Raw genomic sequence first — 15,871 nt, forward strand, 5'->3', positions numbered from 1 at the left:
TTGGATGGGAAAAAACCTTCCCATCTCCCATCCATGGAATGTAACACAACTGTCACCATCTGTCTTAGTCAACCTTGGTCACACTGGCATTCCTGCATCGTAAGTTCTGGAAGCACAACACTGAGCAGTATGCCAGGTGGGTGTCCAAGGTCAACTGTGAGAGCCAGGAGGCACTGTCACACTTGTCCTCTCAGGGACATGGGCATCTTACACACCAGACCTTAAACCAGCCTTAAAACAAAAACAAGGTTAAAAAAATTTTACACGTAGACAACCTTCGAGACAAAGGTACATTCATTTAAGTGTTAGTTAAATGGCACATCAGTTGGAAAGACTGGAATTAAAGAGTTTTGACGGTTATATGCTGCCAGTTAAAAAATGAAAATGAGAATACATATTAAATTTTTCTTTTTTCCTGATTATAAAATAATAAATGCATAGTGTCAAAAATTTAAAATATAGGCAGTAAGGCAGAAAAAATCACCTATAATCCTATCATCTAGGATAGAGTGGGTGCCTTTAAGATGGACAAATAGTAGAATTTCCTTTATTTTAATTTTTGATTGCATTCTTTAAAAATTACCCTTTTTGTGTATGTTTTTAAATCAACATCATCTTACAGAATAAGAGATGTATTAAAATATTGGCCGGTGAGCTCAAATGCTATTTTGACTGGTAGGGGTGTATGTTCAGAACGTTGAGGGGCCATTGATACAAAGGCAGTCACAATAAACAGTTCCGGCAGACCTCCGCCAGTTCTTCCTCCTTTATGACTGAAATCACACTCGGAGAGTATTGGAGGGTTAAAGTCAAAGGTGATTCGATAGTTATGTAGGAAGTTTCTGACATAAGCCTAGTTAATATAGATAATGGGTCACTAGCGGGGTGGCCAGAGTTTTCCATTTGACCGCTGTCCCCTGGTGTTTCTCCCTGTCCTCCCTTCCCATTACCGCTCTTCTTATTCTGAAAACTGGCCCCCTTCTTCCGCTCATGCCGGGGCTGGCTGAGTAAGGAAGGGGCCGCAGGAGCAAGATGGCGGGCAGCAAGGGGCCAAGAAAGCCGCTATGCTCTTTCTTGCTGGCATTTCCAGGGCTGGTTTCTTCAGCAGCTGCCACATGGAGCTGAGCTCCTTTGAAATGGGTTAGTTGCTTTGTTGGTTTTGTGTGTGTGTGTGTGTGTGTGTGTGTGTGTGTGTGTGTGTGAGGAAAGACAGGGTCAGAGTTTTCTCTGAGGTGAATAATAAACTAACAATTGAGTTGGGCTTTTGCAGTTTACAGAGAACGACAATAAACCTTTAACTTATTTCATTCTCACATTCTCAACTTCAGTATTACTGTTCCAATTCTAGAAAAGTGAAAATTGAGGTTCTAATTCACATCTTTGAATTCTAACTCCTGTGCTCTTATTTACACTGCCAATGCCAGTTGTGTGTGTAGTTAAGACCCACTAACTTCAAAATACCCATTCAGTAAATATGATCATCCACATAGCCTAACTAGGTTAACGAAAGGAAGGGGAAGGGGAAGGGGAAGGGGAAGGGGAAGGGGAAGAGGGAGGGGAAGGGGAAGGGGAGGGGAGGGGAGGGGAGGGGAGGGAAGGGAAGGGAAGGGAAGGGGAGATTGCCTGGGGCCTTTCCTGTGGGAACACTCTTTCCATTCCCCAGTGTGAGGTATAAGGAGGGCTGTCAAGATGAAGTGAATAGAGACCAAGGAGTGATTTAAAAAGATCAAGACCTCATTTCATCTACATCCCAGTAACTATCAGAAATATTGATGGATTGTTCTGGACCTTTTGTAAGGTCCCTCTTAGTAGCTCTTCTCACCCAACAGTTGTTATGCCAGGCAGTAGAATGCCCTAGGAAGTCCCCAAAGATCTGTGTGCTTGTTTTAGAGACAAGAAGGTAGGAGAGACTCTATGAAACACTGTTCTGTTCCACCTTGAGTTGGGAGAAAAGGGAGCTTTAGTCACAAGCAACAACAGGCGTCTGCAGGAAAGAGCCAGTATGTGGGCCAGTCCTTGGAGGCTTAGGACAAATGTAACAGGCAGTGTCCGCAGGGACCTCCCCATGTCCTCTGTCTACTCCTTCCCAGCTGAGCCCTGGCATTCCCATCTCTATTTCATTCTTCCTTTTATAACAGGGATCTCTAATTCCCAGAGCAGAGCACTTAGGAAGCTTCTAAATTCCAGCAAATGGGAGCCAGGAAAGCAGGGTGTACTTGTTTTTTCCCCAGTACTGCACATGAGGCAAGCTGTGCCTGGACACTCCCAAGCTGAAGTCTGAACTCACTCTCCATGAAAATCTGCCACAGAGAACAGCTGCATTCTTTAGTTTTCCTGTCTTACAAGCTATGAGGCACTGAAGATACCTCTATTCTTAAAATAAAGCAAGACCAACCAAACAACAACCAGAAGATATATTTCTAGTTCCATACAACAGTCTTAATACTAGACCCCGTAAGAACTTTGAAACAGCAATAAAACAGGAAAATAGTATCTGAGGTCACCCCAGAGCCCCAACTAATGAGCATATTCAAAACAAAGACACACATCCATTCTCTTTTTGAAGATGTTAGGATAAGACTCTGTAAGTCAATTCTTTATAAATGGCATGCTCTGTGGCCAACACATTCCTATGCTTCTTATAATAAAGCATTACACCTTCTATCTGTATAGTCTACAGGTTTAGAGAGGACGTGACTATACATTATATTGTACATTAGTTGGGCCTCCCTGGGGTAGGTAAAGCAGGGAGAATTAGAATTACCTCCATTTTACAGATGAAGAAATAAAGATATTAACGGACTAGTTCAAAGTTGGCTGAGCTAAGACTCAAACTTAGGTTTTCTGACTCTAATGCAAGGAGGAAGTTCTGCAGAGGGGGGTCTTTATAACAAGCTTCATGGCCCCGTGGAATATTTGGTACTAAAATCAACACTTTCCTAACACCAACGTTGTGACACAATAATATATTTAAGGCAACGAGGCTAGATGTGAAGACATTCTGGCAGTGAGAGGCTATTGTCTCAGCACCATTAGCAGTTCCCTGACGATTAAACTTTAGATATTTAATTTTGGGTTAGCTGAAAATGCCATATATATAAGTTTTATAATTTTTGTATTCATTAATACCTATTATAGATTTGCTCTACCAAAACCCAAACCAAAACAAACTCCCTATTTTGAAAAACATGTTTTTAAATGTGTGTCTGTTTTTATTTATTTATTAAATTGATTTGACCTATTTTTAAGTAGGTTCCACACCCAATGTGGGGTCTGAACTCATGACCCTGAGATCAAGACTCGTATGCTCTATGGACTGAGTCAGCCAGGCATCCCTGTAAACATGGTTTTAATTCAGCAGGTATCTGTAACAATGCCTTATAAAAGGACTCACCAAATGTCTTTCACAATTATTTAGGTATTTAAAATCAGGCTACATATATATGTACTACATGTATCTTTGATTTACATAGAACTTTGTGAGACAACCTACTGCACTAAGCAATGTATAGACAATTTTATAAAATACAGTAGCCATCAAACACCACTGACTCAATAAATGGAAAAATTGGGCCACCAAATGGTCCACCATTAAGCAGCTTTCCTTCAACAAAGAAGTCCGAAGCACAAGTCACCATGTCAGTGATTGCAATTAAGGTGTCTGGCAAAATGACTACACCTCTTTCCTAAAGTGGTTATACATCTTATTGAGTCATATTGTAGTCATTAGCCAGAGTTAATTTTGAACAGATAGATGGGGAGATACTCATGTTTAGGCCTGCACGATTTGGAGTCTCTTCCATTATCTGCTTATTTCGCTGAAGAAACCCAAAGCCTCAAGAGTTGCTTAATATTACCAAGACTTCCTAATAACATCTCTGAAGTAAGACTACGCTCAGATGTCGTGTAACGATTACACGGAAAGCAATCCTGTCTAGAGACCAGTGCTGTCAAGATGAAATCCACCGGACACACAAGTACACCTGCTCGAGTTCCCACCAGCAGCTCTCCACCGTTTCTTACTGGTTTCTACGTGATGCCTGTCCCCGCTCCAAATCCTCCTTCTTCCTTATTAAGTAATATTCCCAGGTGCCAGAGCAGTCCTCGAGGGAGATAGCCTTTTCCCTCAACAACTTTATATTTTAACTAAAACTCTTGATAACCATTAGGTCTGAATTCTCCTTCAATGATAGTGCTATGAATTTGGCGTGATCTTTTTATAGGAGTTCAGTTTCCAAAGAGCTTCCCACCTAACTGGTACGCCACAAACGGGTCTGGTCAGCTCTGGGGAAGGCTGGTGGCCCCCGGGGTGGCTGCATCCGTTGACCCCTGTGCCTCCTCAGATGGCACCAGTTTCCCTAATCCGTTACACAAGAAAGGTGGGGAAGCACTGGAACTCCAGAAGGAAGGGTTCTCCATAAATCACAAGGCCATTCTGGCGGCTACAGATGCCGTCTTCCAAACCGATCCTCCCGAAGTGTCGAGTAAGCTGAGCACTGAGGCAGTCAGGTTAATGGGCTTAACTACTCCCGCACTCGAGGAAACTGGGAAGTCCTGTCATTTTACGGCTTGAGGAGTTCCTCTGTAGGCACTTTATTTTGTCTCCCGAAAAGAAAGAAAGGTGCCAGAAGAGCTCTGTGAGGAAAATAATAAAGCCGTCGGGGCTGCAGGCTGCGGGAAGATCTACCTGGCCTCACGGCTTTCCGACTGCTTCTTCCTCGACATGAAGACTAAGGCTTTTCATCCCCCTGATCTTGAAAAGCACATTCCCCTCCACTTCCATAAATCCGCAGAACCTGAAAAGAGCCCCAGTGTCACTGAGTAAAAGAGCCGGCTTTAGGAATCTCACTGGAAGGAGGGGTGTCTTCAAGCCTCTCACTGCTAAGCCGGACATTTCCTAACACTGGACAAATTGTACATCCAGCTCAGGGAGGGTGAACTGCAGTGGTCTTTTACCCTCCGAGCCAATTGTTAGCTTTTCACAGGAATCAGCAGGGAAGCACATGCGAAGCCTCCGTGGTGCGGGGGAGCGCGCCCAGGCCCGGTGTGACTCTGCATGTAGATGAAGCGGGCCGGGGGCTTTCTGAGCCGGGCCCCGGAGTTCTCAGAGCAGCGCTTTTCTCCGGCGTGGCTCCCTGCTGGGACAGCCCTTTTCAGTCTTCTACCCCCCCTCGATCTCTTCTCCTGCACAACACAGGGAAACTTGATTGAAATAAAGACCTAGGGAACATGTTTTATTTTCTCCTGTTCAATCCATTTTAGAAAAGCTTTTAATTGGTTTTAAAAAGATGCTAAACAAAATGTGATGATGTTTTTCAGTCTTCGTGAACTACAGATACCACTTTTTATACTTTCAAAGGGCTAATAAATCAATCATGAAATTAACTCTCCAGCTAAATTTAAAGCAAACCCACTGAACACCCACCGGGTTCATTAAAAATCTATGAATTTTCTTAGAAAAATTTAAAATTCAAAGAAAATTATCCTAGTAGCTGAAATCTGACTTGAATTTTTAGTCCTACACTGAAAATCCAAGACCAAAGCAATCACAAAGGGGAAAAAAGAAGGCTTGTGAACCAGTTTTAATAAGCCAATTTACAACGAGGAGGGGTGTGGGGGAGGGGAGGAGGAGAAAAGAGAATATCTTGATAATAACAACATAGTGCCCCTGAAGGGATTCTTTTATTTGAGCATGTGCACACATGCACACATAATTTTTCTACGTGAGAGCTGGAGTCACAACAAATGCAAAATTAAGAATTCTGTGGCTGATATGATCACCATATTGTATACATGCAAAGTTCCTCTTTTTAAAGAAAAAAGTCTTCAACTTTTCTGTTTTGACGGCGATACAAGTAAGTTTTCTACCACCCTAGGCAGCTCTACAATCCTCAGATTCATGCACTTTTAATATTTAATTGAAAACATCTGAAAAACCTACATGGGTAATGGTCTGGTGAAGTAAATGCTTCCACTTTAGAAAGACAAATCTTGTTGCTGATCAGCCTGAAATTTTCCCCTTATTCTCCTGAGAGAATAGAAACTAATTTAAAAAGCAAGGTGGTACAGAGAATGCATATTTTCATTTTGTCAAATATATGTCAACTAGACATCCTGGAAACATTAACTTCTTCTGCCCACTGGTTCAAGCATGCAGCAGGCCATCATCTAGCAGTCCAGGTCAGAGTCACCCAATTCCGACTCGTGACGGGCTGGTGCTCCTTAGGAGAATGCTGGCCACTTCCAATCACTAAGGCAGCCAGATCTATCTTTGACTTCGTACACATTCCTGTACTTTTCCTTTTCGGTCCTTGGGGTCATTCGTTCTACATCCCTTTTTAATGATCCAATTCTTGTTTCTAAGGCTTCTCCCAAGCTGGACCATGTACCTTGGATGCTTACTTCTTGCTTCTAGCTCACCCATAACCCTCCTTTCATCAGTCAAGTAGCTTCTGCAACTTCCTTTTCTTAAGTGCCTGTTTTATTGAGATGTAAGTCACACAACACACAATTCACTGATGTAAAGTGTACAAGCCCATGGTTTTTAGTTTTTTGGCAGATGTGTGCAACCATTGCCACGACCAATTTTAGAACATGTGAGACACCCAAGAAACCCCGTACCCATTAGCAGTCACCTCTCATTCTCTCTATCCACCCCATTCAGTCGTAGGCAGCCAGGAGTCTACTTTCTGAGTCTATAGATTTGCCAGTTCTGGACATTTCATACAGATGGAGTCAAACAGTATGTGGTCTTTTGTGACTGGTTTCTTTAGGTTAGCCTGTTTTCAAGGTTCATTTATGGTGCAGCATGTGTCAGGACGTTATTCCTTTTTATTGCTGAGTGATATTCCACTGTATGCATATACCACATTTTAACTGTGAGCATCTAGGTTATGTCCACTTTTTGGCTATTATGAATAATGTTGCTATGAGCAAGTCTAAAAGCTTTTGTGCGGATGTATATTTTCATTTCTTTGGGGTATATACCTACATTTTGGGTCATATGGTAGCCTTATCTCTAGCCTTTTGAGGAACTGTTAGACCCAAAGGCTGCACAATTTTTATACCCCTATCAGCAGGGCCTCAGGGTTCCAATTTCTCCATATGCACAGACGCGCTTGTTACTCTCTGACTTGTGGCTGTGCCATCCTGTTCGGTATGAGGCGGTGTCTCACTGAGGTTTTGATTTGCATTTGCCTGGTGGCTAATGATGTTGAGTATCTCTTCGTGTGCTTATTGGTCATTTGAAATTTATTTATTTTGGAATGTTTTCACTTTAATCATACCTCGACAAATATAAATTACAGTACCTAATAGTAAGCCCACCAAAATGAGAGTACACTTCAAAAAATAACCTCTAGAAGAAGTTATCTAGGGGCACATGGGTGACTCAGTCAGTTCAGTGTCTGACCCTTGGTTTTGGCTCAGGTCATGATCTCACAGTTCGTGAGTTTGAGTCCTGCATTGGGTTTTGTGCTGACAGTGTGAAGTCTGCTTAGGATTCTCTTTCTCCCTCTCTTTCTCTCGCTCACTCTCTTTCTCTCAGAATAAATAAATTTTTTTTAAAAAAGTTAAAAAAGAGAAGAAGTTATCTATATTTTTTGTTGAGTAAGTGATTCATGAGAACATCTATATAAACCTCTGCCAGATGCTGTAAGATTTAAAAACATTAGATAATATTCCTTTCCACAAGAATATTACAAATATTTTCACAAAATGGAAAGTTATTCCTAAGTCTTTAATCAAAGTGCTGTCTTTTTTTTTTTAATATGTTCTGTTTTATTTCTATTAGTATCTATCTGGGATTATAAACAATAATTCATATTCTCAACTAGGGGTGTCTCTCTGTTTACATGAATGTACTTAACAGTGTAAAGGACAAGCAGTTTAAAAAATGCCACTAAGAAATTATTCTTCCTTTTCCTAAATGAGTTTCAGCATAACTTCTTTTTAGCTAAAAACTGAATAAGATACAAATTTAAATGCCTGGAGAGTCTCCCAATCTAATAATTTTTAAAATGTTATTTCATAAGAAAGGCTTCTCTTTGTAGATGGTACATACAGGGATTTGGGGTTATATCCTTTGTCAGCAATTTTAGTTACATCTACTTACATACTTACTGAAGGAATCAGAGAAGGGAAAAATATACTCACATCTGTAACTTTAGTATGAGCTAAAACTGCAAATACTGGGAATGACAGTTTATGGGAAAATGATTAACAAATCCTTACAGTGCATGTATGCAGTACATTTTCAAGGTCGTTTTACCTTATGTTTCTTTTAACTATTCTAGAAGTATAAAAACCCAAAATTCTTAGAGAATCAAGACAAGTCCATCACTTTTAGTTCACACACACACACACACACACACACACACACACACTTTTAACTGTTAAATTAAAAAGCAGATTCACAAACTTAACGTTAAATATTTTTCATATTGCTTAATTAATATCTCTAATTTCAAATACCAGATTTCCATACAGACAGTAAGGTATTTTTCAACTTACTTATTAACTACTCTTTGTTAGTTTGTATCTGCCTTTGTCTGGGATTTCTTCAAGGTTACAGTATATAAAATCAGTCCAGAGCGTTTGTGTCTTGTGTCCCAGCCAAACCTGTGCTGGCAGCCTCGACATAACGAACACATTTAACCAACCCTCACAGGTTACTTCTAAGCCATCAAAACCACCAGTCTCTGGGAGCTGCACCAGTAAAACCGCAACCACATGGACAAAGATCCTGGCTACCAACGCCCCGCTCAAAAGTTCCACATGACACAAGAGAAACAATTCGAGCTTAACTGTGAAAATTTTTAAAAAGAAAAGAAGAAAAATCTGCTTACAGGAAATAAGTTTTCCCAAATATAAACTCTAGGAAAACCTAGGCAATGATAAATGAAACAAATGGGAACATATATTCAATCCCTCCTACATGAATATCATCATCTTTCATGGGAGAGCGAGGCGGGTAGGATGTGTAAATGTGTAACGTGATAGGGAATTTATAGAACAACATGAACAGAACACATATCAAAACTAGGATCTTGAGATCTTCAGAAAAGGACACTTCTCTGTTAAGAAAATCATTTACCTTAAAACAGAAGGCCAGACCTGATGACTTGGCAAAAGCCTCCCAACAACAGAATTTTCTATGTTTATGATAGGTTGCTTATTTGGCAGCTCATTTGCACCATTATGTGCAGTTTACTGGAAAGATTCTGTGAAAATGCTCCTGGTATTACTTTTACCTGAGGAGGTGCCTTTTTCAGCAACACAAGAAGAGCCTGTAATACCAGATTAGAAAATCGAGGGCCAATGGGGACATAATCTGGAAGAGAAACATTGCAATGTTTTAGGGATTCAATATATATATACACATATTCCAAAAATTCAGATTTTTCTGCATCAAGAATAAACATAGTCCTAAGTAACTGTCATATAACTAATGATAATTAGGGGGAAAATCTCCAATAACTTAAATGCTTAAAACATTATATATGAATTCTCACCTGTAAATTTTTTTAAAAAGCTTCTAATTATCCACTTTGAGTTCAGGTAGACTTTTTTAAATAATATTCAGAGACCTTTTTTTAAGGGAGAAGAAAACCCATGTATATTTACGAAGCATTTCCAGGAAATTACTGCAAACCACAACGGTACGGTAAGCTTGCAGGCAACAACTCAGACCAGAAAACGGGTGGGGAGGGATGTGACTGAAAGGACGGGAGAGCCACTAAGACTGGTCCTCAGATGGGGAAGAACGGAAAACTTTCTAAAACTTCCTGTTAAACTTCTTATGAGTCCTTCAAGATTCAGCATGAATGCCACCTCCTCCCTCAGCTTTCTCTGCGTTGTGCTTATTAGAACGACCTTCAGGCATCAGCCCTCTGAAGTCAAGAGTGATCTTTCCCTTTCCTGAATATCCAGAACCTATGGCACATTCTACTACGCATTAATTAGTTTTTCCTGAATATGTTATAACAATAGCATCTTATTTTTTGAGACTCTCCAAATTTTAGCCCAGTAGTAAGGGCTCAGCTTACTTGTTGAATAAATGAACAAACAAGTACAGATAATAACTATTCATACAAGTGAAAATATACTCACAGGGCACACATTCCTGACATAGTAGTGTTGCTATGACCACACATCTCAATTGTGTTTAGATAAAGGAATTTACACAGAGCTATGAGTTTATGGTTAAAAGCTTTTAAAGAAATAATCTCCTAAACTGGGCTGAAATGTATCAAAAATAGCAGACCAAAACCCCAGGTCACTAGATAAAACTATCAAATTAAGAAGACCTCAGATACACCTTTATATAAAAAGGTATGCCTTAGCTTTGTAACAAACATTGCCTTAAGAAACAAGAAAATAAATAACAGAGGACTGACGTAAGTCTGAAAATCGTGAGGAAAATGTGTAAGTACAGCTAAGCTGAAGTCATTACATGCCCTTTGGAACAGCTCAAGCAGAGATTCCCAGGTGCGGGGCAGTGCCTTCAGAGGTTTATGAAGTCACCGTGTGGGTTCAATTTCAGTACGGTCATCACGGCATTCTGAGTGACTATTATAATGCACTTATTCCAGATTTATCTACTTTTTACAATGAAATAAATTGTAAGTAACAACAGTTTTCTGGCATTTACTAGGGGATTCACCTTATGAATTGTGTGCAGGGACTGTCTTATTCATTTCTGTGTCCTGTAGCAGTGCATTTAAACAAAGGAGTTGTTTACTCAAATATTTGACAATTAATGTACAGCACTTTTAACTTTCAGAATGTTTTCAACATATTTACCCCATTTTTGTCTTCACAAGTACTCTGTGGGATGAGTGAGGAAGGAAACACTGTCTCTGTCTTATAAGAACAGAATCTGAGGTGAGGGCACTCACAGCTTCTCCCCAAGTGTTATTTCACTCCATTCACATGCTCCTCTTCCCTTAGTTCTGTCAAAGTTCCTAAGTGGAAACTCTGGGGTACAGGCAACTCAGAGTTACTAAACACCAAACTACCCATCAATGAAAATTACTAATTACTTGTTATGGGCAGGGAATTCTGTGGAAGAAACAAAATAACACGAGGTATGGGCCCTTAGGGAAAGCAGTTGACAACGGAGTTACGGTTATAAGGTATATTCCACATGAATACCTCACTGACTTCGTATAGAAGAATAGTTCCTTGTAAGACAAAGAAAAGTATTTCTATTGCCCTATACAAATACCCATTATTTTCCTCTTGTAACTTGTGAGGCATTAGTGTAACGTGGCAAAGCAAGCACAATGGCAGAAGTTCTGTGACTCACCAAGCAGTCTCTCAATGTCGTCTACAACCACACAACTAAGCTGCGATTTGTATGCATCATCAAAGATCTGGAAGAAAGCAAAACCAATTATTATGTCGCTGCTCTCCATAATTATGACAATTCCCAAGAAGATAAAATTTAGTTAATTCTTGAGCAATGCCTAAACAAAGCACAGTATAATGCCAATATTTCAGACTCTACTACATTAGAATTTAACAGATAATGGGATTTTAGAACTACGAGTTCTTGCCATTTAAAAATGAGGAAATTGAGGTCCAAAGCAGTTAAATGACTTGCTCAAGATGACACAACTGGACCAGAGCTGAGCAAGGAGGAGGGTGATGCTGTTTTCAGTCCCACGAGCTGGATGAGTCACACCCGGGCATGCTAAGGACCAGTGGTCATTACCCAACTGACAAATCTGATCAAATTATCACAATGGTCTCTCCTATGTCAGGAGCATGACTTCAGTGTTGTGATTCAGAGCTGGACAGAGCCACAAGGGATGAGTAGGATTAAAGTAGACGTCGCTTCATTATCTATGAGAACTGTGGCCCTGGCTAAGCAAGAATAACACTGAAAGCATCCTGTTCCCCCAAGTCAGACCATAATGGTCAAAATGTTTACAGAAGAGTTAAAGAAAGAAAGAAATGCAAATTAAAGCAAGCAGTAAAGGAAGTTGTTATATCCTGGCAAGGATGTAGCAATTTCAAAGCCAGACAAAAGAGTCAACTTATGTATAAGTTGAATGTAAGTGCCCAAGGCCTTGAGACCAGCCTTTTCATAAATGTGGGAGTTCCTATTCTAGTGACTATAACTGGGGTTCAGGGCATCTCACAGACGTCATCGGTAAGAATTAACTCCTGCATCCCACCCCAGTCTTTCTGGTTGATAAATAACCTCAGTGCACCAAGATGGTAACCATCCCTCCACCCATCTTGCCTGGAGTAGCATAATATTCCTTAGTGGTTATCTTTTATCCATAGATAATTAAGTATTAGGTATAGAAATAAAGTAAAGCAAAGCCTTCAGTATTAATATTTTTCATATTAAGTTTAAAGACAACTTGTATATGCTTGGTCTCTAAAGTGTTTGTAACAGTTAAGAAAATTTACTGTACCGAGATTAATAGATTAGCCTTGGTGGTTCAATTTAAACTATGCAACTGGACAAATCATTTTGATAAACTTTTACATTGGAAGGTAAAAGATAACTTAAGTAGCCTTACATATAGTAAAGATAATCTAAGGTTCACCATACTTTTTATCTTTAAATAAATATAATTACAGATACTTTGAAACTCATTGTTTTGTTAGACAAACTGAAGTACTTCAAAGAGAAAATAAAATATTTTAAATGAGTAAATATAGTTTAAAAGATTTTAAAAAATTTAATTAAGTTGTAAAAGTCCCCTTTTAAAGGAATTGTTAACTTTCACTAAACTTACAAATAGAATAAAAGATGTAACTGGACTTTTAAAAGTTTGTTTTCAGGGAGGCTGGGTGGCTCAGTCAGTTAAACAGCCAACTCAGGCCATGATCTCAGGTTTGTGGGTTCAAGCCCCATGTTGGACTCTGTGCTGACAACTCAGAGCCTGGAGTCTGGTTTGGATTGTGTCTTCCTCTCTCTTTGCCCCTCCCTGACCTGTGCTCTGTCTCTGTCTCTCAAAAATAAACATTAAGGGGCACCTGGGTGGCTCAGTCGGTTAAGTGTCCGACTTCGGCTCAGGTCATGATCTCATGGTTCGTGGGTTCGAGCCCCACGTCGGGCTCTGTGCTGACAGCTAGCTCAGAGCCTGGAGCCCGTTTTGTATTCTGTGTCTCCCTCTCTCTCTGACCATCCCCTACTCGTGCTGTCTCTCTGTCTCTCAAAATTAAACTTAAAAAAATTTAAAAAAATAAACATTACAAAAGTTTGTTTTCTTTTGTGTTGAAAAACTAGGTTTTAAATTACAAAATTTTAGTATGTTGACTTTTCCTTTTTTTTTTTAAATTAGCTTTATTTATTTAAAGAATGAGGAGGAGATGGGTAGAGAAGAGGGAAAGAGAGAAAGAATCCCAAGCAGGCTCTGTGCTGGTAGTCTTAGCCCCACGTGGGGCTAAGACTCACAAACTGTGAGACCATGATCTGAGCTGAAATCAAGAATTGGATGCTCAACCGACTAAGCCACCCAATCACCTCAACTTTTCATTCTTTAATGAAAAATCAGCTAAACATGGTCATTTTTATGCTCAAAGTCCCCCTCAAAGATTAAAACAAAAACCATGGCGAAACAAATCAATTCATGTGGATGATCTAGATAGTAAGTTCCTCCCAACACACTATTTGTTCTTTAAGTTAGGAACTGTCTTCTTCAGTATTAGGTTTTCAATGTCTGATACCTCACTGGTGCTTAATGTACTGTTTCCTGCTCGCGTGTGTGAAAGAACGCCTCTGCGGCTTGCTCTCCTCTGCACCCCCTCCCCCTCACTCACTCTCCCACATTGCGTTAAAATCCCATGTACTCCTGACATCCTCAGCTATCTATCTCCCCCATGGACTGGGAGGTGGATAAAAACTTTATTCGTGTTGTCTCTAGGACCTGGCACAGAAAAGTATTTCTACTTGCCCAGTGGATTCAGTGGTTCAAACAATGCAAGTTCTAATTCCATCTTGTCATAAATCACTTGTCTCTGTTCTGCTCTGGTATAGCATTTTGTATATTGTGCAGATATTAAGGGTTCATTGTATTTTTCCTTGTATTATATTAGACTATAAGCCCTTTGACGGCAAGTGGTGTCTTAATTATCTCTGTATCCTCACACCACTTAATAGAATAGCTTACCAGAAAGTAATAAATGTTTACTATAAGACTAAATTTGCATTTTAAACTCAAGCAGAAATATCAACAAGTAATTGGAGATGTAAGAATGCAGTCAGGGTATGGAGTTCACCCTCAGGGCAGTCCGTGATTGCTGAAACCATGAGAGGGGATGATATCTTCAAGGAGAAATGGCAGAGGTAAAAGAATAATGGGTTAAGTACCAACTCTTCGAGTGCTGGTCTATTCATTCATTCAACAAATATTTTTGAATTCCTGTTATGTGTCAAGCATTAATGAAGGCAATGGAGAGAGTAATGAATAGGACAAATATGATCCCACCGCCACAAAACTGAAGTGGGGGAAGCAGGTCTGCGTAACCACACTGAGCATGACACTACTGTGCTGGAGGAAATGCAAGGTGAGATGGCAGTGTCGAGCAAAGGCGCAGTGGCGGTCAGTGGGGAGTACCCGCACACATGCTGGCTTGTGGTCAGATGGTAGCTCCCCACCCACCCTTTACGCAGGGATGACTACGGGGCTTGTGCTGCCTAATGAAATGTGACTGGAAATATATCACTTTCTGAAAGGAGCTTTAAGAGCTACTGCATGATTCACCATATTCCCTTAATCTGGCCTTGGCTATCGTGCTATCACATGCGAGATGGAGCCTCTGTTACATGTTAGTTGAGTCTCTGAGAAACTTCAATGAGCAGAGCTCCCCCTCTGAGCTCTGAGCCATGATGGGCATGTCATGTGAACAAGAAATAAACTGTGTTGTGTTTAGCCACTGAGATTTGAGGGTTGCTCAGTATTGCAGCATAACTTAGCCTATCCTAACTGACAGAGAGGATTATGGAGTCGACGATGGTGTCCTAAATTTAGGAAGTGACATTTAAGCTCAGACTGAAGGATAAACAACCAGTGGAAAATGGGAAAGAAACTGTTCCGAGAAGAGCACACTGAGTACTAGGAGGCTCAGAGTGAGAAAATTCAGAAGCACTCCAGGAACCGACATACAGTCAGTAAGAATTAAAATGAAGAGACATTGGTGTGGTATGTGTGGGGAAACGGTTGGTGAAAGTTGAAGCAGAAGAGGTAATGAAAAAGCCTGGATGTGGAGTGTTTTACAAATCTCATAGGAGTTGAAATTTTACTGTAAATGCAATAAAAAGCCACTAAAGGATTTTAAATAATGGACTAACATGTCAGGTTTATGATTAAGAAACATTTTTCTGCCTGATATATAAAAAACATCAGAAGGGAGTAATCATTGTTTAATACTGTAGAATTCCAGGTGAAAGATAATGGTGGTCTGGAAGCAGGAGGGGGGGGTGTTCTAAAAGGGGATGGATTTTAGAGATATTTAGGAGGCAGAACTGAAAATACTTGGTGATGAATGGGTGTGGTAATGAGGAAGAAACTGGAGTCAAGGGTTCTTTCTGGTTTGGTTACTAAACTAGAGAACAAAGGAGAAGCTCGTTTGGGGGATGGATCATGAGTATACATAAAGAGTAGGGAAAGAGAAGCCCCTCCCCTCTCCCTGCCCCCCCCCCCCCCCCCCGCAAAGGGAGGAATAATGACATTTATTTCAGCCTCTTGATACATAATGATGGCACCTTTTAGCTTTTGAGGTAGTGAATTCAAGACAGAAAAGTTTAGAAGCAGTTCCAAAGTAGTTCTTTGCTATTTTTTTCTTTTGAAGACTGGACCCAATAAAGTAGCCAGTGTGGTGTCCTATAAACTCCAGTGATTTCAAGGAG

The 15,871-nt window shown here is 40.2% G+C and overlaps 1 protein-coding gene across 2 annotated transcripts in view; it reads right to left on the minus strand.

The window, feature by feature from the left end:
* NSF (N-ethylmaleimide sensitive factor, vesicle fusing ATPase) overlaps positions 1 to 15,871 on the minus strand; it is a 142,359-nt gene that overhangs the window by 17,159 nt on the left and 109,329 nt on the right. For both annotated transcript variants that reach the window (XM_029927201.1, XM_029927200.1), the window contains exons 16-17: positions 11,309 to 11,375; positions 9,252 to 9,331 (exon numbers count right to left, since the gene is read on the minus strand). In XM_029927201.1, the coding sequence (XP_029783061.1) occupies positions 9,252 to 9,331; positions 11,309 to 11,375 (147 nt within the window). The remainder of the gene's footprint in view (positions 1 to 9,251; positions 9,332 to 11,308; positions 11,376 to 15,871) is intronic.

Source organism: Suricata suricatta, chromosome 17 (assembly GCF_006229205.1).
Source record: "Suricata suricatta isolate VVHF042 chromosome 17, meerkat_22Aug2017_6uvM2_HiC, whole genome shotgun sequence".
In the NCBI taxonomy this organism is placed as follows: domain Eukaryota; kingdom Metazoa; phylum Chordata; class Mammalia; order Carnivora; family Herpestidae; genus Suricata; species Suricata suricatta.